General features: G+C 41.4%; 2 protein-coding genes across 2 annotated transcripts in view; both read right to left on the reverse strand.

Moving 5' to 3' along the window:
* LOC145422992 (NACHT, LRR and PYD domains-containing protein 12-like) overlaps positions 1 to 23,993 on the reverse strand; it is a 436,730-nt gene that overhangs the window by 113,701 nt on the left and 299,036 nt on the right. The gene's annotated exons all lie outside the window — the stretch shown is intronic.
* LOC113035156 (protein NLRC3-like) overlaps positions 1 to 23,993 on the reverse strand; it is a 106,401-nt gene that overhangs the window by 63,182 nt on the left and 19,226 nt on the right. The window contains exons 7-9 of the mRNA XM_080298284.1: positions 23,477 to 23,653; positions 20,062 to 20,286; positions 17,518 to 17,691 (exon numbers count right to left, since the gene is read on the reverse strand). Coding sequence (XP_080154410.1) covers positions 17,518 to 17,691; positions 20,062 to 20,286; positions 23,477 to 23,653 — 576 coding nt within the window. The remainder of the gene's footprint in view (positions 1 to 17,517; positions 17,692 to 20,061; positions 20,287 to 23,476; positions 23,654 to 23,993) is intronic.

Genomic DNA, 23,993 nt, shown 5'->3' on the forward strand with positions numbered 1-23,993 from the left:
AGGAGCTAAAGGCATCCTCTTCACATTACTTAACATAGTGAGTTTATACTATGTTTAATGTGCATTTTCTTCATCAGTCTAGAACATAACATGTTAGCGCTCCCTGGTTCTTTTTGGAGACAGATCCTGAGACAGCAGGCAGCTTTGGAGAACTCATGCCAGCTGTGGTCATTAAGGAAAACTTTGATTTAATATTGATTTCATGACAACTATCCTCAGGCACATATTCCTGGATATATACAATGACACGAGTAGACACTAACCCCCAGCAGTCTGGTGCTATGACAGCATAACTAAGGGCTGACCTGAACCAGCCCCAACTATAAGCTCTATAAAGAAGTAAAGTCTTATGCCAACTCTTAAAAGTCTTGACCATGTCCACCTCCAAAACTCATAATGAACTTTGGAGGTGGACAGCTATCAAGCTCCTCACAGAGGAGCAGCTTGACAGCTAACAGCTCCCAATTTACTTTAGTCCAAATACATGAATTCAAATTGAGGTGATAACTATTTATCAACAGTATGAATGTCTGTTCCCGTCCAACAAAGTTGTTACTACATACCATGTTGAGCAGGGCTTCCACTTGACTTTAACTTCTTCTTTTTCCTGAAAAACATGATATAAACAAACAATTAATTCAGAAAGACATGCAGGTTGCATACAAAAAGGAGCCTACAAACATTTGTGTACTGTTGAATGGCTCAATATATTATACAGTTAGTTTACAAAAATATAAGAACCACTACAATGCTTGTACTGCCAGCATCGAGTGCATGTCAGCAAAGCAACACTGCTTACATTGTGGCTCACAAGCTCCACTCCTTTTCATCAAAACCAAAATTTTATCTACATTCTGTTTTTTACACTTTAAATCCCAGTTAGGTTAAATATTACCAGTAGCTTTTCAGATAAAACAGTAATAAAGTCCTAATGGTTTCATAAATCTTCATATTTTTTTTCATATAAGCATCGGGGACAAGGCTGTCTTGCAACTGTTGAGGTCACTAGTGTGCGCCCTATTTCTTCCAGGATCACTCTTCATTTGTAGGTTTTAGTGGACTCCTACTACTGTGAAGTGGTTTTCATGGGACAGGGGCTTGTATTCCAAGATCTGGGAGATTGTAGAAATGAGCTGTGATGCCCTTCTTGCCATCTTTCCAGAAATATCAGTGATCTGGAAGCTGTTAGGCTGACTTACAGCAGCAGCACTTTCTGCACCTGCAGAAACTCCAGGACACATTTACTAACAGTGTTTGTTGCTGTGTGTGCTGCAGCTGCAGCTTTGAATTTTTTTTGAGAGCTAATATTTTGGCTTTGGTGTCTTGTTATGAAATGTACAAGAGTAAGAGTGTTAGCATGTGTGTCAAAGCTACGTTTGACTGTGAAACTCAAAGCTCAATAACCTGTATCAACAACAATTCACTGCAGCCTGTGTAATATTTGATGCATCATAATTTATTCCAGTCTATCTTGCAAATACATGTTTGCGTTGCAATGTCATGCACAACACACACAACTATTAGAGCCTTAAGATCAAACCTGCGTCATTCTTTTGGTCCACTGCAGTGTAGCAGTCAAACAAGGAGAAGTGAAGTGGCCCCAAATGGCCAGGATAGAGATCAGAGGGTTAATGCGTAAAATGCATAAAAATATTATTGATTACAGGATAATACATTAATGTTAATATCAACAATAAGCTTTTTACTCTGAAGTTACAAGTATAAACAATGCTGTTACATTTACACTTACATTTTTTACTATAAGTATGGAAACAAGTGAACAGCATTTTATAATAAGTTTAACTGGAATTCTGTACACTGAAAAACAAACAACAGATAAAAAACACAAACAAACAGCCAGTGCCTTCATCTGTCCATTAAATGTCAAACATCGCTTTGACCTGTAGTCTCTGCTCGTCAGCACATGCTTTTAAAAAGAGCTCCATGTCCTCTGCAAACTGAAAAACAAAGAGGAAGAAGTCCCTCTACACAAAAACACTGTGGATGACAGGCCAGGCAAACATCTATTGACCTGTTTGAATGCCTCCTCATCATGTGAGCCTTGAAGTTTTTTTGTAAGAAGACTAAGACCACAGTGAGGACGTTTCATTTTCATGGACTTTCCACAAGCCCCAGTTTCATTTAGCACAGAGGGTGGAGCACATGAATGTTCTACCCAAGATTCAGGAAATGGTTTAGATGCTGGAGACGAGACATGGAGAGGGAGACGAGGCTCCACGGAGAGTTCAGTGGGGAGCAGTCCTGAATGCTGACATGACAATAATTGCCTTGCCATATCCCCACGCTGTATGACTGTCATGTTACAGAAGGGCAGTGAAAGTGCACCGGCACATCATTTTGTCTGTAAGAGAGAAAAAAAGAAAAAACATGTAATTTAAATGTAGTTGTATAGAATGCAGTCAGTTTATCTAACAATCAGATTGTACATATTAACAAAAATATCCAAGCCGTCCTCAATAATGAAAGCAAAATGGTGTGGATCACAAGAGCTGTCAGGAAATGTGGTGAACAGGAAAAATATTTAATGAAAACACTTTTTTCTCTCGCTGATGAATGAACTGAACTGTACAATGTGAAAAATAACTTTTAAGTCAACAAAGACCTGCAGAGGTGCTGAAAAGAAGTGCATATTTATGACTTTAACTATGAGGTATATTTAATACCAACATACCTTTGAAAGGCAAAGCACTTTGAATGTGTCCATTTATATGCTGCTCAATCTTTGCCCTGACAGCAGGGCTGAGAGTGGGGCACAGAGGGCAGTGAAACAGCCAACACGTGGTGCATTCCTGCAATTCTGGCCTGGAGGCAGAACTCCAATTTGATATTTGCATCTAAAACAGAGAGAAAAACAGATAAACACCATATACACATTTAAGTTCAGGTTTTAGCAGAAATAACACGTTACAGTTAGCATGTAAGAGATTTGGGAGAAAATTCTTTACAAAAACATAATTTACAAGAAACTTTTATTTGTGACATACGTATCTATTGACATATAAAAGACAACTGAACAAAGGCTAACTAACATCTGGGCAATAAAGCAGAATAAATAGAGAATATTAGTATTTATACATATATAAAACTCTCTGTGACGACCTTTACAATGTTTTTGCAGGTGGAATGAGAGATATGAATAAAGTGCAATATGCAGTAAATGGAACAATGTGCATTGATGTTACAGATCGTGAAAAGTAGTGAAGTGAATTTGTTCATAACAAGCAAAAATCAAATACGTTTGAAACTGACCACTAAATGCTAACCAGAGGTGTCAAAAGTGCACATTCTTACTAAAGTTTAGATGCCTCGGGGGTCTGACCGTTGTTGTAGCGCTAACAAAGTGCCAACGTAATCAGTGTAAGCAAACTAGATGATTCCTACAATTATATAATTATTAACGGCAAATTTAGACATGAAAGACTCTGTAACAACCTTTACGATCCACTTGCAAGGTTTCCACAGTCGATGGCTGTATCCCAATTCAGGGTCTGCAGCCTTAAAGTTCGCAGCCTCAACAGTCCATGAACTCTGAACATCTGAACTCTGAAGCATGAACTCTGTGTCAAAGATTCAAGCTGCAGTTATTTATATTTCCTATCACCTTAAATCTTCACTCAAAGACACTCAAGTATCTGTGACAGTGTGTATATAGATGTATCATATATAAGAGAGAAATATTGTTCTTTTAATATGTTGGCATTACTAAATGTGGCTCAGTGCTTACATATATGTGTAAAAAGCAAATGTATGAGCTGTGATAACTGTGTCTGATAGAATGAAGAGTAGACTGATAAATGAAATATTCCTTTATTGGGTGAGAAAATCAGACCATGTCATAACTGCTTTAAGTCATACAGAATAGACATCAGAGCCTTAAACAGGCTGACTTCTGCTAAATGGGTCAAACTGGGCAGAAAGTCTACAAACACATAACATCCTTATAGAATATGATGTAACACTATAGATCAACTTAGCTCAGAATATATAAAGCATATAAACATATATATATACATATACCCCTACTATATATATATATAGTAGGGGTGCAACGATATTCGTATCGATATTGAACCGTTCGATACAGTGCTTTCGGTTCGGTACGCATATGTATCGAACAATACAATTTTTTTCAATTTTTTATTTTTATTTTTTTTTTGTGTCCCGTTTGGATCTATAGCCATCAGAATTGTTGTCTTGAGGCCAAGAAAGATGCCAAGAGGATTTATTTTAAGTGGATCATCATATTGGTCCATTTGATTGACCTTTATTATAATTATGAATTTATTTTATTTTCAGTTGCAAACGGGACAGACATGACTGTGGGATAGGACAGGGGGAAAGAATGAAAGAAAGAGGGGGAGAGAAAGAAAGAAAACCAAAGGGGAGAAAAAAAAAGAACAATACAAAATTTGTAATTTATTTTATCAACTTTCCTTCTGACGATGCTGTCTGTGTTGAGCGCTCAGTGAATCTGCATTTGACTACTCCGCCTAGGCTCGAGAGTGCAGCCTAGGCGGAGTAGTCGAACGCAGATTCACTGAGCACTCAACACAGACAGCATGGTCAGAAGGAAGAGCGCAGGGCAAGCTAGCGAGACAGAAGTGGACCTCCCCACCCTCATTCAGATCTGGCGTTTGGAATTATTTTGGTTTTCATGTGACGTATGACCCTGAAGGTAAGCGAGTCATGGACTAAAGTAAAACAGTATGTTGGATGTGCCATGCAATGCTCAATTACATGGGTGGGAGCTAGTGTGTTAGCGCAGTTAGCTCGTTAACGTGTTGGCCGTCTAGCCCCTCTGTATAGGGTAGCTCGTTAACGGAGATTTGCCGTGTTGTGGCGTTAAGGTTATTTCAACGAGATTAACCTGAAAGCACTAGTGGGAACACAACGAATATGACTGCACATTTACACCGACATCATCCTAGTGCAAAGACAAAAACAACAAGCATGCATGCTACAAACTTTAGCCGAGTCATTTAGACAGCTGTTAGCACAGGATTCTCCTTATGGAGACCTGATATGTTTAATATGCTGCTGAGAATATAGCCCAGAAGAAGCGGATAGTATAGCTTTTATTTTGGAAAGAGACATTTCTCTGTAATAAACTCTCTTTTCCAAAGATGAGTGATTCCTCAATCAGATACAGGGCTCGCAATATCGCTAGCCCGACGTCCCGGGGCTATCTCTGCCCTGCCTGTCGGGCTATTGTAGGAAGGAAAAATATATGTCAATGCTTTTGCATTCTTTCAGAAATGTAGCTGGGTAATTATGTCATTGGGTGAGCCACTGTCAATATGTGACATATTGAAATCGTGTTTGAATTTGCGCTTGTTTTTTTGCTTTCACTTTGCAATCGCGCGAACTGTGTATAGAGAGCGACAGCACTGATCTGTGAGTGATGATAATTTGTGCACCAATTCCTCTGACATCGTCTTATTAATTGTTAGCTTACTATGCAAACATGACAAGTGAAATCTCCCGCAGCTTAAACATGTGAGAGGTTGATCGCGCAGAGAATCGCTGAGCTTATGTGAGTGCGGCAGGATATATATTTCACTACGATGACCTGGATGACTGAGAACCTTCACAGATAGATATATATTTTAGTTCTGCTGAGCCAAATAAGACAGGTCAGGGTGAAGAAGTGACAGCCAAAGAAAAGCTTACCACAAAACGGAGAAGTTATGACAAATCAGACTATAAGGCAAAAAGAAAGTGCAGCTTTATGGTTTCATGGACAAAAGAATTTCTGTGGCTGCAATATGACGAGCTAAAAAACAACACGCACAAGGGTTAGGGTTAAATTTAAAAACTGTACTTTTGTGTTAAAATATATATTTATAATTTTAATAAATGACAAATTAAAAAGGCATGAACATTTTTTTTTGTATCGAAAAAATATCGAACCGTGACACCAAAGTATCGAACCGAACCGAACCGTGAATTTTGTGTATCGTTGCACCCCTACTTGTTACGGTTATTAGAAGGAAGCCAGCCTTTAGACATCCCCACAATGACATCGTGACCAAGGGTCTGTTGCATGATTTTTAACATGGCTACAATGTGTCGTCTGCTGAGTCATCGTTTAATACAACAACGTACTGAAAGAGAGCATTCAGCATCTGACTGAGCTGGACTAACCTTCCCTTTCAAAAGTGAAAACTGCAACATAAAACTGGAATACAACCAACTTCTAATGAAATGTAACATTTTATAACATGAACACAGATTCCAGGTGAGCTGTGTCTTCCAGGACTGGATTTACCAGAACAGGTATGAGGATGGTGCCTGACGGGCATGTACGAGCTGGAGTGGATCCCAGCTAACACAGGGTGAGGAGACAGACGACCGTTCACGCTCACACTTATTCACCAGTTAACCTAACCCCACTACCTGAATGTGTGTGAACTGTGGGAGGAAGCCAGAGTCCCCTGAGAGGACCCACACAAACACGGGGAGAACATCCAACCTCCACAGAGACTCTCTCTGCACTAAAAGCACAAAATAAAAATCACACCGTCATGTAATTCAAGAAACTGGTCTTAAAAACAGTTAATCTAATGTGTCCACATGGAGCCCGTGTTAAGGTCCGTACTGGGCTTCAGAACATCAAGTGAACAACGTCAGATGGGACCTGGGTGCGTTGTCTCCTGATAGAAAGTGCTGAGGATCAGAAGGACTCAGGGACAACACGATATCTGTCCAGCAGAGGGCGGCATTATTCCAAACGGCTCCATCCTAGAAACATGATGTGGAACAGCTGACCTGTAGATCTGCTCAAGAACAATCGTCACAGTCTGATCACAGTCAGTCCCACGTCTGCCATGTTCTCAGCTTCCTTTAGTACAGGTAGCTTTAATGATCATTTCAAGTGTGGTTGTTTCATGGAAACAGAGAGCAGACTGCAACATCCGTGACAGCCACCTCTAACACTCTGATGGACGTGTGGACAGCAATGCTGCCTGGAACAGTACCGATGTTTCAGGGCTGATGACGTTTTTGGGAGGGACATCTACATCCTGACATATCAAGGTTACTTTACTTTTAGGTAAATTTGCTTTACAGAAAAATAATAGCGTTTGTCATCCCTTCACAAACACACACATCGATTTAAACCTGACAGACACATATTTGGAAAGTAGACGCGATGAATCAAATCAGAAAAACAGTTATTAGTTATTAAGTTTAGTGACGGCAGCAGGGACAAAGCTGCTTTTATAAGACTTTGTCCTGCATCATTCTCATGATAAAACAGACTCAATGGCCCCAAGATATTTATATGACTGCACTTGCTCAGGTTTGTCCGGATTTCAAACTGTTCTAAAAGTCTTTTGATTCAAATCTGGGGCTGTGTTATTGAAAGCAGCAGAGAAATCGATGAACTGAAGTCCTTTACTCTCTACATGTTTGACAATCAGGTGAAGTAGAATCAAAAACGCGTCCTCCACTCCTCTGTTGGGCTTATGTGCAATCTGCATTGAATCAAGCTGAAGTTCAGTGTCTTCCATAATCACATTTCTGATGATTTGTTCAAAGACTGAGGTGAGGGCAGCAGGCCTGAAGTCGTTTAGAACTTTTGGACGACTAGATTTAGGACCAGGAACCACGACAGCTTCTTTCCCAAGAGAGGGCATGAACGATTTATTCAGAATAACCTAAAATATAGGACTGAGTTCTTGAGCACAAGTGTAGGAGCCATATGAGTTGTTCCTTTTTGTTTTGGATTAAGAGGGTTGGTTTAAATGCACACCTTGTATTGGTGCACGGGTGTGAGGCGTGACTCGTGGGCGTGTTAGGTGATAAATGTGGTTGCACTCACCTGATGAGCAGAAAGGTCGGGTGAGCATGAGGGGAAACCTGTTGACCCCAGCTTGAGTCATTTTGATGCATTTTTGGCTGTAACTTGATGTATGTTTTATGCACTAATTGATGCCATAGGCCGATGTTGTAGTTTGGTGTAGTAATTGGTGTAATTCTTTGTGAGTTGCAGTCATTGTGTTTGTGCAGTCTGTGCATTTGTTTAATAGTTCGATGTGCTGATTTGTATAGTGGACAGTAACATGTGGAATTAAAGGAGCAAATAGTGCAGAAGTGCATCTCATGTGTTTGTTGTTGTCGTCATCAGCGTCCTCATGTTTAGCCTGCTGCGGCCATTTGCTGGAGGAGCCACAACAACTTGTCAACAGAAGAGTTTGTAGGTTTTATTGGATTATTTATATATAGTTTTATTGGTGAGAGTTTTATGGTTCGCTGTTGCCTTTTAGAGTAAGCCTGTGGCTTCACACAGCTGTTTCAATCAGGAGTCTTATTCCCCTGTTAGGTTTCAGCAGTTTCACCTGCATTAGGCGTTGTACTGATTTGCTTTCTATTGTGCATCAGGCGGCTGAAGCCATTGGCTTGGGAGTACCGCCGCAGTTTGTGTTTAAGACAGTTTGTCTTCCTCACAGCTGACGGTATGGAGGTGCATAAATACCCATCGCCAGTATGTACGGAAGACTAGGCTGGGTTAGCTAGGTTTAACAGGCAGATTAGTGGGGATGTTACTCCTGTTAATTGTGTGTGTCCAAGGTTTATTGAAAGGAACGTCATTAATTTGATGTGTTGGAATGAAGCTCTGTGGCATAGGTGCAGTTCAGCGTTTGGATTTTGTAATGTTTGAGTTATGAGTTATGTGAGTTATGCAAACAACAAAGTTTTTTGCAGCTGTTCACCTAAAAATGCAGCCAAGGCGTTTTTAAAATAAACATTTCAAACTATTTACAGAACAATCAGCTGTTCGGCATCAAATCTGATGCCACACAAATTATTTGTGCCACTGCAAAAAATAATTTCTGTCCACTATGAGATAAAGGAGAACAACAGCCTGATACCTGCAGGCCTGACAACAGCAGATGTATCACTCCACATCAGCCACGCCGCTTTGCTAGCTAAAACACATAAGGACGCTGTCATAGCCTGTCAACCATGTTGATTAGCTGCTTATATACACGAATGTGAATCGCATCATTGGCTGGACTATGGGATAAGGTGGCATCATTCTAATCGCATACAGGAGCAGCCGGACACTTACTGACTATTAACTACTCGATTTAAATCAAGACGCAACCTCTCGCGCTCTCTCTCTCTCTCACACACACACACACACACACACACACACACACACACACACACACACACACACACACACACACACACACACACACACACTTTCTAACAGCCATCTTCAAGATAAAACAAATCAAGCTCCAATAACTAGTGAAAAATGTAAAAACTCTCCAAGACATCTGGATTAACGTTAAATCCTAATAACTGTGAACTCTTTGCCATAAATGATAAACTGTAAGATTCCTGTTAAATCAGAAATAAGATATTTGGAAATTCATCTCACAAAGGACCAAAAAGTAAATCGGTCGTTGAACGTGGAGAAGAAACTAAAAGAATTCAAGACCAAACTGAACTCTGGGCTTTTGTCACGGTTCTGGGTCATTTTGACCCAGCATTTTCAGTTCTTATATTACTTTGTATTATGGTTTGTATCCCGATGCTTTTGTTTATTGGTATTCCATGTTTCTGTTATTCTTAGTGAGGGATTAGTTCTTAGGTTGTGTCTCGTGTTTAGTATAGGTTCAGTGTCAAGTCTGCGTCTGTTTCTTGTTTCCTGTTTTATTGTGAAGGCTTGTCTCATGTCAGTGGCTGTATCCCAATTCAGGGTCTGCAGCCTTAAAGTACGCATTTCAAGGCCGATTACGTCCCAATTCAAAGGCTGCTCCAAATGCGGCCGTGAAATGAGTCCTTCATTTCCCTGAATTTTAAGGCTGTGGCAGTGTAGACTTCGTGGCCCAACATATCCCAGAATGCATAGCGCGGCAGTGGGTGTGGATAATTTAGCCGAAAAATGGCATTAAAACGGATCTCCAATGTGCACTGGACGACAGGAGGGGGAAATCCTTGTGAAAGTGGCCAAAAGACACGAAAAAGGTTACGGCAAAAACAACTAATCATCCGTGTGGATACTAACTCACTCGCCTGGCTAGTGCGCTGCAGAGAGGACGTGAGTAACATCAGTTCTTTTAAGTGAAGGATGTTTTTGAAAATACTGAGAAAATGTCAGGAGGCGTTGGACAAATGGACATTTTTGATAATGGCAAAGAGGATTGAACAACATATGTGGTGAGAGATGAACAATATTGTCTGGCTAACAAAATAGAGGATGAGAAGAAAGTTGCTGTGTTCCTGAGTGTCATGGGAGGAAAAACATACAACTTGTTGCGCAGCATCAAACAAAAACTAAATGTGCAAAAGAGACCGAAAGCTGCATGAAGTAACTGAGAAAGACTCAAATGATTCTCAGGAGGATTTGGCATGCCTGGAGCTGTACACAATGCAAGAGAAAGACAATGATGCAATATGGCTCACACCAAAAATACAAGAGGTTGAGTTACAGATGGAACTGGACACTGGGTCTGCCCTCTCACTGATCTTATATGAAGATTACAGAGACAAATTCCCCAATCTGAAACTGAAACACACCTCGGTGAAACTGAAAACATACACAGGTGAAAGAATAACTCCTCTGGGAAAAGTGAAAGTGGAATATGAGAAAAAGAAATGAAACCTGGAACTTTATGTCAGTGAGACTGGAACGAGGCCTGAGTGCACATTCTGTGGATGAAAGACTGAAACAGAAACTTAATAACCGTGCCCAGGTGATCAAAGATGGAATCAGCACTCTGAAAATATTAAAGCACAGATCATACTGGAGGACAATGCAAAACCAAGATTTCACAAGGCACGTCCTGTACCTTATGCTTTATGCCCCAAAGTCGAAGCAGAGCTCCAGTGCTTGGAAGAGCAAGGAATACTCACCAAGGTGGAATGGTCAGATTGGGCTACACCAATAGTGTCAGTAAGCAAGAAAGCAAGTGACAGAGTGCAGATCTGTGGTGATTTTAAGGTTTCAGTGAACCCAGTTCTCCACATAGATCAGTACCCACTTCCGCAGATAGAAGACATATTCACAGCAGTCGCAGGTGGCAAACACTTTTCAAAAACTGACCTTGCCCAGGCTTATCTCCAGTTGGAAGTAGAAGAGACATCCAGGAAATATGTGGTGATAAACACTCACAAAGGCCTATATCAGTACAACAGGCTGGTATTTGGTATCGCCAGTGTCCCAGCAGTATGGCAACGTGCCATGGATCAGGTCCTACAAGGCATTCCAGGAACAGTGTTTTCTGGATGACATAATAGTCACTGGTGTTGATGAGGAGACTCATCTGGCTAACCTAACAGCAGTCCTGGCCAGGCTAGAAAAATATGGATTGAGAGCAAACAAAAACAAATGTGAGTTCTTCAAGGATGCCATTGAGTATTGTGGACACAAGATCGACAGACATGGGCTCCACAAAACCGAGGACAAAGTTGAAGCAGTCCTGAAGGCACCAGACACTAAAAATGTGAGTCAGCTACGTTCATTCTTGGTCTTAATTAATTATTACCACAAGTTTCTACCAAACCTTTCAACAGTCCTGCACCCGCTGAACTCTCTGCTACAACAAAATGTCAAATGGAAATGGACAAAAAACTATGAAGAGGCATTTAATTTAGTTAAGTTAAGCAGCTCATTACATCAGAGGAGGTTCTGACACACTTTGACCCCAATCTACCACTTCGCCTCGCCTGTGATGCCTCACCATATGGCATTGGTGCCGTGCTATCTCACAAAATGCCTGATAGATCCGAACGACTACTTGCCTTTGCCTCAAGGTCCCTAAATGCAGCAGAGCACAACTATACGCAGATAGACAGAGAAACACTCAGTCTAGTGTGGGGAGTGAAGAAGTTTAATCAGTATTTATATGGACGACACTTCACCCTGATCACAGACCACCGACCGCTGGTGTCCATCTTTAACCCTCAGAAAGGTATTCCAACCATGGCTGCGGCACGCTTGCTTGGGCTTTGTTCCTGGGTGCACACACCTACACCATTGAGTTCAAAGGGACAAAGCTACATGGAAATGCAGATGGACTTTCTCGTCTTCCACACATGCAACCCACCGAAGAAATGACTGATCCAGCTACTGTGTTTCATGTTACACAAATGGAACCCCTACCTGTCACAAGTGCTCAGGTGAAAAGAGAAACGAGCCAAAACACAATCTTGTCAAACGATCTTACTGTGAATGGTTGGCCGTCCTGTAGTGACACTCAGTTCTCTGCGTACTCCACCCGCAAAGACCAACTATCCGTTTGCCAAGGATGTGTCATGTGGGGAACTCGTGTCATCCTGCCACCCAAACTACGTACAAAGGTACTGGACTCACTGCACGATGGACATTTGGGTGTTAAGATGAAAGGTCTTGCTAGAAGCTATGTTTGGTGGCCAGGCACTGATTGTGAAATGGAGAATATGGCTAAATCCTGCATTGTTTGCCAGCAGACGCTGCGCCAGCCTCAAACAGCACCTGTACACGCGTGGGAGTGGCCATCTGCTCCATGGCAACGCATTCATATAGACTATGCTGGCCCATTTATGGACTAAATGTTCCTGGTTGTGGTTGATGCCCACTCAAAGTGGCCAGAAATCTTCCCCGTAAAGCAAGCAACAGCTGCCAGCACGATCAATAGTCTTTGGTCACCGTTTGCACGCACAGGTCTGCCACAACAGCTCGTAAGTGACAATGGTCATCAGTTTACTGGAGAGGAGTTCCAGTGTTTCCTTGGGAGTAACGGCATACGACATATCACTTCAGCTCACCATCATCCTGCAACAAAGCTGAACCAGCCAGTCGCACAGAGGGGAAACCGCTACAACAGAAAATTGACAATTTTTTTACTGTCTTACCACTCATGCAACAACTGGACACACACCTGCAATGCTCTTCATGGGATGAGATCTGAGATCACATCTAGATTTGCTGAAACCAGACATTCGCAAGGATGTCCAAGATAAACAGTCTTCCATGGTGGAAGCAACAAGAAACAAAACCAGGTTCTTCAATGTTGGACAAAGAGTTCTCGCCAGAGACTACAGAGACCCAAGTCAGAAATGGCATTCTGGCACGATTCGTTCACGGACCGGACCGCTGATATACACCATAAATGTTGGAGCCAACTTAGTCTGGCATAGACATGTTGATCAGATTCTAGATGCAGAATGTCACGTAGTTCCAGAGCAACCTGAGAGGACACATCTACACCTCAAGATTCAGAAGAGTTTGCCCTCGCTTCACCACCTGAGGTTCAGGGTTTACGTGAAACCACCAATGTTCAAACACCTGAACTTTCCACACAGAGCACTATGGACTCTGACCAAACAGGCAGACGTTACCCTGAGAGAAATCCCAGAGCACCTCAGAGACTGAACTTATAGGTTTCCAGTTCATTTTGTAAGGAAAGCAGTTAAAATGTTTAAGAGGAAACAACCTACCTCTATGTTGTAAATCACTGAGTAGGTGTCATATTTCAGTTTAAGTACAATCTTATGCTTATGCATAAGCTTATGCTAGACGAGTCCAGAAGTACAGAAACCTTGTGTACAGCGTTGGAGATGAAGTTCTTCTCTTGAACATGAAACGTGGAAGGAAGGGAGGAAGACTTGATCCAGATTTTTCAGGACCCTACACCATTCAAGACATCGCTGGCAAATGTGTGAGATTAAAAAAACACAGAAGGAGCAACTTTAAGAAATCACTACAGCATTGACCATATCAAGCCATACAGAAGAAGCCACCATGTAAATATCAGTGACAATTAAAAATACCCAACTCGCAGTCAGACGGTGAACAGCAGCACAGACCTGAAGATGCCTCCCTGCCATCCTACTGCTAACCCTCAGTGCCAGCAAAGTCCAGAGGATTCATTATGCACCCAAAACGGCTGACACAAGGAGTTTAATTGTGTTCCAGGACCAGAAACGCGTGAACAAGAACTTCCCTCCCGGAAACAAAGCTTAGAAAATGAAGGTGACATAGTGAACAACTCTTTTTGACCAGTTGGTCATTTGTTGCCAGTTTGGCGTTGCAACTTAATTGACTGTTGCATGACTTTGTTTGCATTTTGAAGTCTTCAACTCATATTGGATATAAAGAAACATGCAACGTGCACTGAGCTTGTGGAAGTCTGGAAATGGATCTGCCTGTCAGTAATTTTCTATTTTGCCCACCCGCTGTACCTTTCCTATTTCTCTGCGTGTAAATGCATGCCTATTGTATTGACTTTTTTCCTGTTGTGGCCCGTTGGCCTTTACCAAGCTTATCCACTACAAATCTCATGCATGCCTGAGCTAACTTATCATATTTTTCTTTTAGTAAAGAGGCTATGGCGTGCAAAGGATACTGGGCGCTTGGAGGCAGCTGTTGGACCATACAAGTTATTGGATTCCTCTTTTCGAACACTGCAGGGGTCACGGTGGTTTCTGATGAGGTAAGAGAACTTATCATTATTGAGTCTGATTTCGAGGTTCTGCTCCTTCTGAAGCATTTGCAGTGCAGAGACCATTAATAGTTTAAAATGTGCGGGTAGGTGGGGGGGGGGGGGGGGGGGGGGTTTGTATTGCAAAACTCTGATAAGGTTTCACCCATTCACTTCAACAGGAAAAAATGTTATCAACCACAACACAGATGTTGTGACATCATAATACCCAGTTTCAGTATATGCAGAAAGAACCTTTATCAGCAATTCTATTCCTTTAGATGTTTTTGTGTACAGCACTCAAGCAGTTACTTCAAAAATTGTTGCTGTTGTTGTATAAACTCAGATTTTTCAAAACAGGTCATTGATGCATATCTGCACCGTGTTATTGACAGACGAAAGGTAAGTAAGAAATGTCATTTACCTACTAATTTTGAAATAAAATTAAAAAACCCTATTTACTGTTCTATAACATTTTTCTATACTTGTGCAGAATGCTGCACACCTGCTCTGTTCAGTAGTTGCAAGCTCGTTGTTTTCTGGGCAGTTCAGATGCCTCAACTGGTATGTTGAAAGCTCAGAAGTGGTCCAAACAGTTGACTCCTTTCTGTTGCTGAGGAAAGAGTTTGGTTCCTTTAAAGAAGACTATATTTGAAAACACCCTGAGACGCATGGTACCTAAGTAAATCCAAATTACTCTGCACTTCCAATCCCACAGATGAAGTTCCCAGTTGAAGACATGTTGCTGTGCCCTGTGAACTTTGGTACACACTGGATTCTTGTGGTATGTGTTCATTTTGTTATTAATTTGCATAATTTGTTGTGAAGCAGTTTCTTGCACAAATTGTTATTTTTAAATAAGTTTTCAGTGGCACAAACAATTGTAATTTTTAATTTAACTTTTTCTTTAGATTGTCAACATTTCTGCACAGAAAATACTGCTCATAGACCCCATGGGAATGAAGGTGTTTATGACAGGAAAATTCTGCGCAACTGGAGGTATGTATGATACTGAGGTGTTATTCTTAGATTAAAAAAAAAAAAATCTTGTTTCATTACAAACACTTTTGTTCAACTAGGAATTTTCTGAGGATGAGAGGGCATGAAGACACCATGGAGTGGCAGTTACAGACTATGCAACACAACAAGCGACAGGATTCCTGCAGTTGTGGAGTTTTACTGTTAAAGGTAACCCGTATTCAAATGATTCAGTTTCTTGTTAGCTAGAATTAAGACTTTAAGTGAATTTAAGTGAAGTGAAAGTTATTTCGGTCAACAACAACAAAGATGATCATTTTACATAGAAGTACTTAATCATACAGTAACTGAAAAAGGAATAGGCTGAAGCCTTGTGGCTTATAATTATCCTATCCTTTACCTAATTAAGACTTTACATTCTAATTATGATCAATCTCACAGTTTGCAGAACACTACCTTGATTTTGGAGAGGTCAGTGAGGTGTCAACCACTACAGAGCCAGTTGTGCTGGAGCGAATGCAGATAGCTTGCACCCTACTTGAAAATCGAGGTAAGTCCAGTAAAGTCCTTATCACGTTAGTGCGTACTTCCAATTTAAATAGTGCTTTTCAAACAGCACAGTACAAATAGTGCTCTTTAAACACTTTCAGATAAGACCCTTCTCAAAGTCTAATTTAGACTAATTTTCCAGGAAGTATATTTGGAAAAAATGTACTATTATTTTTTAATTATTCAATAAATAATGTTTGATTAAAACCTAACTATGATTGTGTTTCAGGGAACGCTGAGGACTACTGCATTGTTTGCTCCATGTTAGATGCTAACGCTGACCGCAGCATGATTGAAATGGTAAAACAAAACAAAACAAACACATAAGTCTTAGTATCATTACTTGCCAATCATAATTAAAATGTTGAGTAATAGTATTCACCAAACAGAATATGAGCCATTTATTTTTCCTTTCCAGGTGCAGTGTGAATCTTGCCAAAGATGGGCACATTTTGCATGTGAAAAATATAAAGAGAGCAACCAAGAATATAAATGCCAAAAATGTAGCCAGAGTCAGACAGAGACTGTGCAGAGACTGTAGAAGGACAGAGCAGCAGCAGAGCAGTCCAGATACACTGATGATCCTCTGTCAGATCCAGAGGGACACACAGGGATGATGCTGGACTCTACATTGTGTCTGACAGTGGAGCTGTTCTCAGAGCAGTTCACTCTGCAGCACTGACAGTCATCTGCACTTCTTCTCATTCCTCTGTCAGTCACTGCTGGATGAAGCTCTCCTCTCCACCTCCCAGTAACATGGCCCAGTCAGAGCGTCTCTACACACAAGCTGCTGCTGCTTCAACCTCTCTGGATCATCAGGACACAGCTCCTCCTCTCTCAGCACACACACCGTCCTGTTTACCATCATCAGCTCCACCTGCAGAGAGAAGAAGGAAGAGCAGAGGAGATAAACGAGTGTTTCCAGAGACTCTTCATCAGCTGTCAGTCAGTGATGCAGCACATCCAGTATAAAGAGCAGCAGGGACTTCAGTGCTGGGACTGTACTAGGACTCATTGTTGCTTCACTTTTTCTAATCTTTGGATTTTTATTGAAGTTGATGAAAATGTTTTTCCCTCCTAGTTTGAGTTTGGACTTTCATTCATTAGAAGAACCTTGGTGTGTCCACTCTGAGCTCTGTAGGAACCCCAACAACAAGCCCAACAATCCAGATGGACGGTTCCAGCTGTTAACTGGAGGAATTCCATCCAAACATCTGCTCTCACTAAATTCTTCCTCACCTACAGACTGTGTTCTTCACTGCTTTAAACTTGGAAATGAATGCAGTCATTGGTCTGCGTGCTGCTTTGTTCAGAGAGCTGATTGGCTGTTGACAGCGTTTGATCAGAGCGTGTCAGCCGTTACTATGGTGACCATAAAGGTCAGAAACAGGAAGTGTTTGTGTCCAATCCTGAAGCCTGTCACCATTCTCCTCTCACAGCTTCACTGAGAAGCTGCAGCTTTACAGGAAACACTGGATCTTTGTTTCATACTGACTGTGTTTAGTACAATACTGCTGACAGCACCACCCACTCACTCCATCACTCTACTGACCTCAGAGTCTCCAGTCTGTAGTCTGGACTCTGCTGAAGATCAGACAGCTGCTTCACATCTGGATCCTTCAGGTTGTTCCAACTCAGGTCCAGCACTCTCAGATGGGAGGGGTTGGACTTCAGTGCTGCTGCCAGATAATCACAGCTGATCTCTGACAAACCACAGTAACTCAATCTGTATAAAGAATGAAAGATGTAAGTTTATTAGACAAAGTGTGAGCTTGAAATCATTCAGTGTTTCATCATCTGTTCAGAGCTGAAGAAGGTTCAGAATGTAGAAGTTTAGAAAATGGAAACTCCAAACAGCTGAAGCCAACAGGAAGCAGCTTCAAACAGGAAACTGTGCAGAGTTTCAGACTATATGTCCTGATGCAGCCAGTTGGATTTTGGAGATTTGAATCTCTGTTCTGTGACTAAGTCCTTGAATCATTTCTTCCAGTTGGTCCAACAAGACAGACTAAGTGTTGGACATGTGTTGTGGCTCCATTAGGGGAGCTTCTAAATGTGATGTGATGGCCCCTCTGGGTCTGTCAGGTCACAGGACTGAAGAGAGCTCAAACTGGGCACACAGTTGTTCCAGTCTGGACCAAAGACTCTATACTGGGACTGAGGGACTGGTTTGACTGCACCCACTGGGACTTTTTAAAGGCTCATGTTCTCACTTAGATCATCGATTTCTACTTACATTTCTTTCTGGGAAAAATGGGGATTACTTTGAAAACAGGAAGTATTTTCCCCAATAAGCAGCCCTGGATTAGTAAATCACTCCAACATGTTCTCAGGCAGAAGAAGCTGTCTTGTTATGAGGGAGAGAAGAAAAAGATTGAGGCACAGAAACTTGTTGAAAGAGAGATAAAGCAGCTAAAATCAGGTGTAAAAGTAAAGCAGAGGATGAGCTGAATAAAGGACACTCAAGGCTGGCTTGGAAAGGAATGAAGTCCATGGTGGGGATGCAGAACAAGGAGCAAAGATGAATGTGATGCTGAATCAGCAGAAGACTTGGACTCATTGGATTCCAGCTTTGATATCATTGATTTCAATGAAGAGCTTTGTGATTGTAGCAAAGGGCTGGTAGCTCTGAGAGTCCCACTGATGAGGTGTTTGTGTGGAAATCTCTTAGTGGGACCAAAGAGAGAAAAAGCCCTGGTCCTGATGCTGTGGGAGGGAAATGATTGAAGTGTGCTGTGAGGAACTGACTGGGAGGTTTTCACACATTTTCCAGTCCTCCTTGGAACAACAGGAAGTTCCCAGCATATGGAAACAAAGGTTAAGTGTCCTATGGCACTCAGTGATGATGGTGCTGTGGCCCCACCACCTCCACCTCTTTGTAAAGGAACTAACTGTAATCTGAAGCTTCAAATGGAACTAAGACTTCCTCCACTAGGTGGCAGTGTCTGATGAGAAAGTGTTAGTGGAGCTGGCCTGGAGTCAGAAACAGGAAGATGCAGGATTTGGGCTGAAATGGGGAAAAGTGGTTCGCACTAGTGCCTTAAAGCAAGAAGGTTGTAGGTTGAAGCTTGTTGGCCTTTCTGTGGAGGTTGGATGTTCTCCCACAGTCCAATGAAATGCTGCTTAGGTTCATTGGTGCTTCTAAATTGGCTGTAGGTGTGGATGTGAGAGAGTGCTTCTCTGTCTCTCTCTGTTGGCCCTGTGATGGACTGCTCACCTGTGCAGGTGGACCACGCCTCTTGCCCTATGACAGCTAGGGCACAGGCTGCAGCCCTGTGAGCCTAAGCTGAATAAACAGTTAGCAAAAATGATCCATAGATGGCCTGAAATCCCCCAGTTAGCAGTTTGGTAGATAGCTATGACATGCTAATCCCATCCAGCAGCTGTATTCTACCTGTAAGCTGATCCCTGCTGAGCCAAAGCACTTTTTCATATACAAATTACAACCTTTAATAGAAACCTATTGGTCAGCATCTTATTAGCCTGCTGTTAGCTTCATTCCACAGAAAACTGAGAGAAACTAACAGAGTTGATAAAGAATAAAGAGAAATGTGCTGATTTAAAGCCTTTGAAGTGCTTCAGATGATCTCTGTCCACTTCTGTCCACTCATTCATTCATGTAAGCTTTCTAATGCAGCTTTGATCTTCACAGTCTGCTTCATGAAACTCATTCTAACCCTGAATGTCAGAGTGTTCCTCCTTCTCTTTCCCATCATTCATGCTGGCAGTGGAGGAGATTTGGATGTTGGACTGTGTTTTGGATGATGTGTGTATGTTTGTGTTGGACTGCTGTCTGTAAAGCAAACGCACATTTTGCTTTGGATTTCAGTGTCAGACAGATTTTAAGGTGGAATGAAAAGTTGGAGAGTTTCACAGTGAATTATCCAGTGGAGGATTTTTCTTCTTCTTTGAAGGTTTGAAATGTGAACATTGTTCTGTTGCAGTCAATGGACTAAACCAGAGAAGAAGAAAACAGACTTGACCATGAAGATCCTCAGTGTGGATCAGTATAATATCAGCCTGATGTCTGCAGTTTAGTGTCAGCACAACTTTCACATCATATTCATCTCAGCACAACTAAAACATGCTGACTGACCTCAGAGTTTCAAGTCCACATCCTGGACTCTCCAGGAAACCACACAGATGCTTCACTCCTGAATCCTGCAGCTTTTTCTTGTTAGTAAACCACAGATCCTGCAGGTTGTTGTTGTAAATTGAAGAACAGCTACTCAGGTCCAGCTGTCTCAGATGGGAGGGGTTGGACTTCAGTGCTGCTGCCAGATAATCACAGCTGATCTCTGACAAACCACAGTTGATCAATCTGTATAAAGAATGAAAGATGTAAGTTTATTAGACAAAATGTGAGCTTGAAATCATTCAGTGTTTCATCATCTGTTCAGAGCTGAAGAAGGTTCAGAATGTAGAAGTTTAGAAAATGGAAACTCCAAACAGCTGACAGAGTTCATGCGCCTTTGTCAGGGTCAAATTCAAGCAAGACCATGTGAAAATTAAAACACATCATCCTAGGTGAACTTAAACACCTTTGTTCCCCTTTTGTTAAGACATAGAAAAGTACACCACACAAAAATACTGCAAAAGGAAACGGTCGCCTTATATACATAGTGTATAAACTCAAAATGCACATTTCACTTCAAATTAAGATTAAGGCTTTGAACAGATCACATAGTTCAGTTCAACATATAAGACTTTAAGAATGCACAAGCATCTACTTAAAATCTATTTAATTTATCATCCATGATATTATTTTGTACAATTCCAATGTATTTTGTTCATCTCCCTTAAATAAACAGGCAGTCTTAAAGTATGAAATATTCATATACAAACACATATAAATGTGTGTACTGTCTCAGTGGCTGATAGTACCCCACAGGCCTCAGTGTGAGCTTGAAGACATTTATAATGTTTAAGTAGTTTAATGTGCAGGTGCTGACGATAAACACATTTTGAATGAAAGCCGGGGAACTTTGGTAGCACAGAAACAAGTGGCTATTCTTTGTGACTATATGGATCACTCACAATACCATTATTTCACACAAAGGCACCAAATTAATACTCAAAAAAGCTGCAGCAATACACACAAATATAAACAGTACTTGGTGACAACTTTGCTTTTAGCCTTTAACCCTTCTTGACTACTTTTGATGTGGCCTCTATATTTTACCTTTAAAAACAGTTTATCTTGCCAATCTGTTATTTTCTCATTTTGACCAACTGTATCAGCACAATTGATCTAAATTCAGACAAAATTTAAAATACAAGTAGAAAGTGATATTTTGACTGTAAAAACCACACACATGTTTAACGAATCATCTTCATAACCTGAAATGCAAATAGAGATTGTACATTTTTAAAAATACGCACACGTTTTGCAAACAACAAAGTTATATGGTACTATTTACCAAAAAATGCAGCCAAGGCTCAGACGTTTTTCATATAATCATTTCAAACTATTTACAGAACAATCAGGTGTCAAACAATAGTTTGTGTCAGTCTAACACATATGAGAACAGCACAGGGATAAACCTGCAGGTCTGACAGCAGGTGTGTCACTCAGCGTTTACACTGCAATCTGCCTTTGTTGGCTTTAAGGCAGCAACTGTGACGATCACTAGTAGAACTGACACACAAAACAAAACAACAGCTACACACTAAATACACAAGACAACAAACTAACTTGAGACCAAACACGGTAAACGTCACAAATCTCTCACGTATCAAAACTCTCTCTCTCTTTCGCTCACTCGCTCTCTCTTGCCGGTCACTCCTAAAACTTCCCCCTTTTGCTAAACAACCAAATGTCATGTTTCCATATCATTTTTGATTGGTCGACATGGTACATTTTCCCACCTATAGGGCTTTGGAGCGTGATGTCACGGGAGATGGGCCATGCCCCCTTCCGCCATGACAGTAGGCCAGCCAAAGGATACCATTTCAGCTATGGATCGTACGTGTTGTGTTGTCGGTTGCAACGTTAGATCACACGATCGTGAAGGCAAGAAGCTGGATAACGGGCTCTCTTTTCATCGTTTTCCATCCTGGAGGCAACGTGAGGGATCCCATGTATCCGATATTACTAAACAAAGACGTCAGGCTTGGATTGCAGCGGTGAGACGAGCGGATATCGAGTTCTCTGCAATCCCCAGCTTTTTGTTGGTTTGCTCACGGCATTTTCTTTCCGGTGAGTTCTAAATTAATTCATATCACTCTTGAAAGGCTTTTAGTGTGATTTTCAACGTGCTGAGGTCATAGATAATGAGATAAAACATGCTAATGTGTGATGCTGCAGAACCACATCATGTCGACTGAGTAGCTTATGATTTGGCATTATTGCAGGCAAACCAGCATATGAAATGGATGTAACAAATCCAGACTGGGCACCAACACTGCACATGGGGCATGACGACATACCTGTATCAGACTCGGACCGGCACTCAAGGCGTACGCAACGGAAGCGAAAAAGAGCACCCATCGGAGGTAAACAACCCCCCCCTCTAAAAACATACTAAATTGCTATCACTGTACACTAATCCGCACATAACTTCCAGATGAATCACACACCTGTCATTGGAATATTGGTGTACATTTACCTTATGTCTAATTTTATCTTACAGGCTTTCGTTATGCAGCTGCAGAGTCTGAAGGTGTGCCCCGTGCAGAAGTGATTGATGAAGATCTGACAGAAGACCAACAGCAAAATCACAATGTCATGGAGGCAGTGGACAGCAGTTGTGTTGGACAAGTGGAGGTTGAGGTAGCAGCTGCAAATGTGGATATACTGAAGAAATGTAAACCTTTTAAAATGATGACAGATTACAAACTCTCAGCTGTGTCTGTAATCAAACCTCTGTAACTTTGCTTCACTTCAGCAGCATCAGCTCATGTTCACATGTTGATTCATGGTTTGCTTCAGTTTTTGATGGACTGCAGAATATTTTGAAGGTTATCTGCTATAAAAAGCCAGAACAGGAAAATCTGCTTCATGTGTTTCTGTTTGATCCTCAGTGACTTTGACACAAAGGCCTCTGCTGTGATGATCACACCTCTGATCAAGTCTCACAGTGTCAGCTTTGTTTTTATACATATGGATATGTGCTGATAAATGATCAGAGTTATAATATTTCCCACTGTCTGCTGTGTGCCGTGACCTTTGACCTGCTAAAGACAGTCAGCTGTGGATTATTCATTGTTGTGTCTGATACTTAGAACTGTGAGGAAGAACACTACACAGTTAATCGGGGTCCCCTCTCTCTGAATCAGGGAAGGTGGGCAGGCCGCGTGTGGGCCGCGGGCCATACGTTGAGTCTCACTGTTTGAAATGTGAACATTGTTCTGCTGCAGTCAATGGACTAAACCAGAGAAGAAGAAAACAGACTTTACCATGAAGATCCTCAGTGTGGATCAGTATAATATCAGCCTGATGTCTGCAGTTTAGTGTCAGCACAACTTTCACATCATATTCATCTCAGCACAACTAAAACATGCTGACTGACCTCAGAGTTTCAAGTCCACATCCTGGACTCTCCAGGAAACCACACAGATGCTTCACTCCTGAATCCTGCAGCTTGTAGTTGTCACTCAGGTCCAGCTGTCTCAGATGGGAGGGGTTGGACTTCAGCGCTGCTGCCAGATAATCACAGCTGATCTCTGACAAACCACAGCCCCACAATCTGTATAAAGAATGAAAGATGTAAGTTTATTAGACAATGTGTGAGCTTGAAATCATTCAGTGTTTCATCATCTGTTCAGAGCTGAAGAAGGTTCAGAATGTAGAAGTTTAGAAAATGGAAACTCCAAACAGCTGAAGCCAACAGGAAGCAGCTTCAAACAAACACAACAAGAGAAAAAACTCTGAATGTTTCACATTAAAGTCGTACATTTATCATAAAAACAGGACAAAGACTTGAAAAAGTCGTGTTTTTCCTTCCAGGAACCACAAGGCTTCACTTTTAAAGGTGAAGTGTGAAAGAAATGGACATATTTGAAGTCCAACACCTTTTTCCAGTCACA

The sequence above is a fragment of the Astatotilapia calliptera genome, chromosome 3, assembly GCF_964374335.1.
Source record: "Astatotilapia calliptera chromosome 3, fAstCal68.1, whole genome shotgun sequence".
NCBI lineage: Eukaryota > Metazoa > Chordata > Actinopteri > Cichliformes > Cichlidae > Astatotilapia > Astatotilapia calliptera.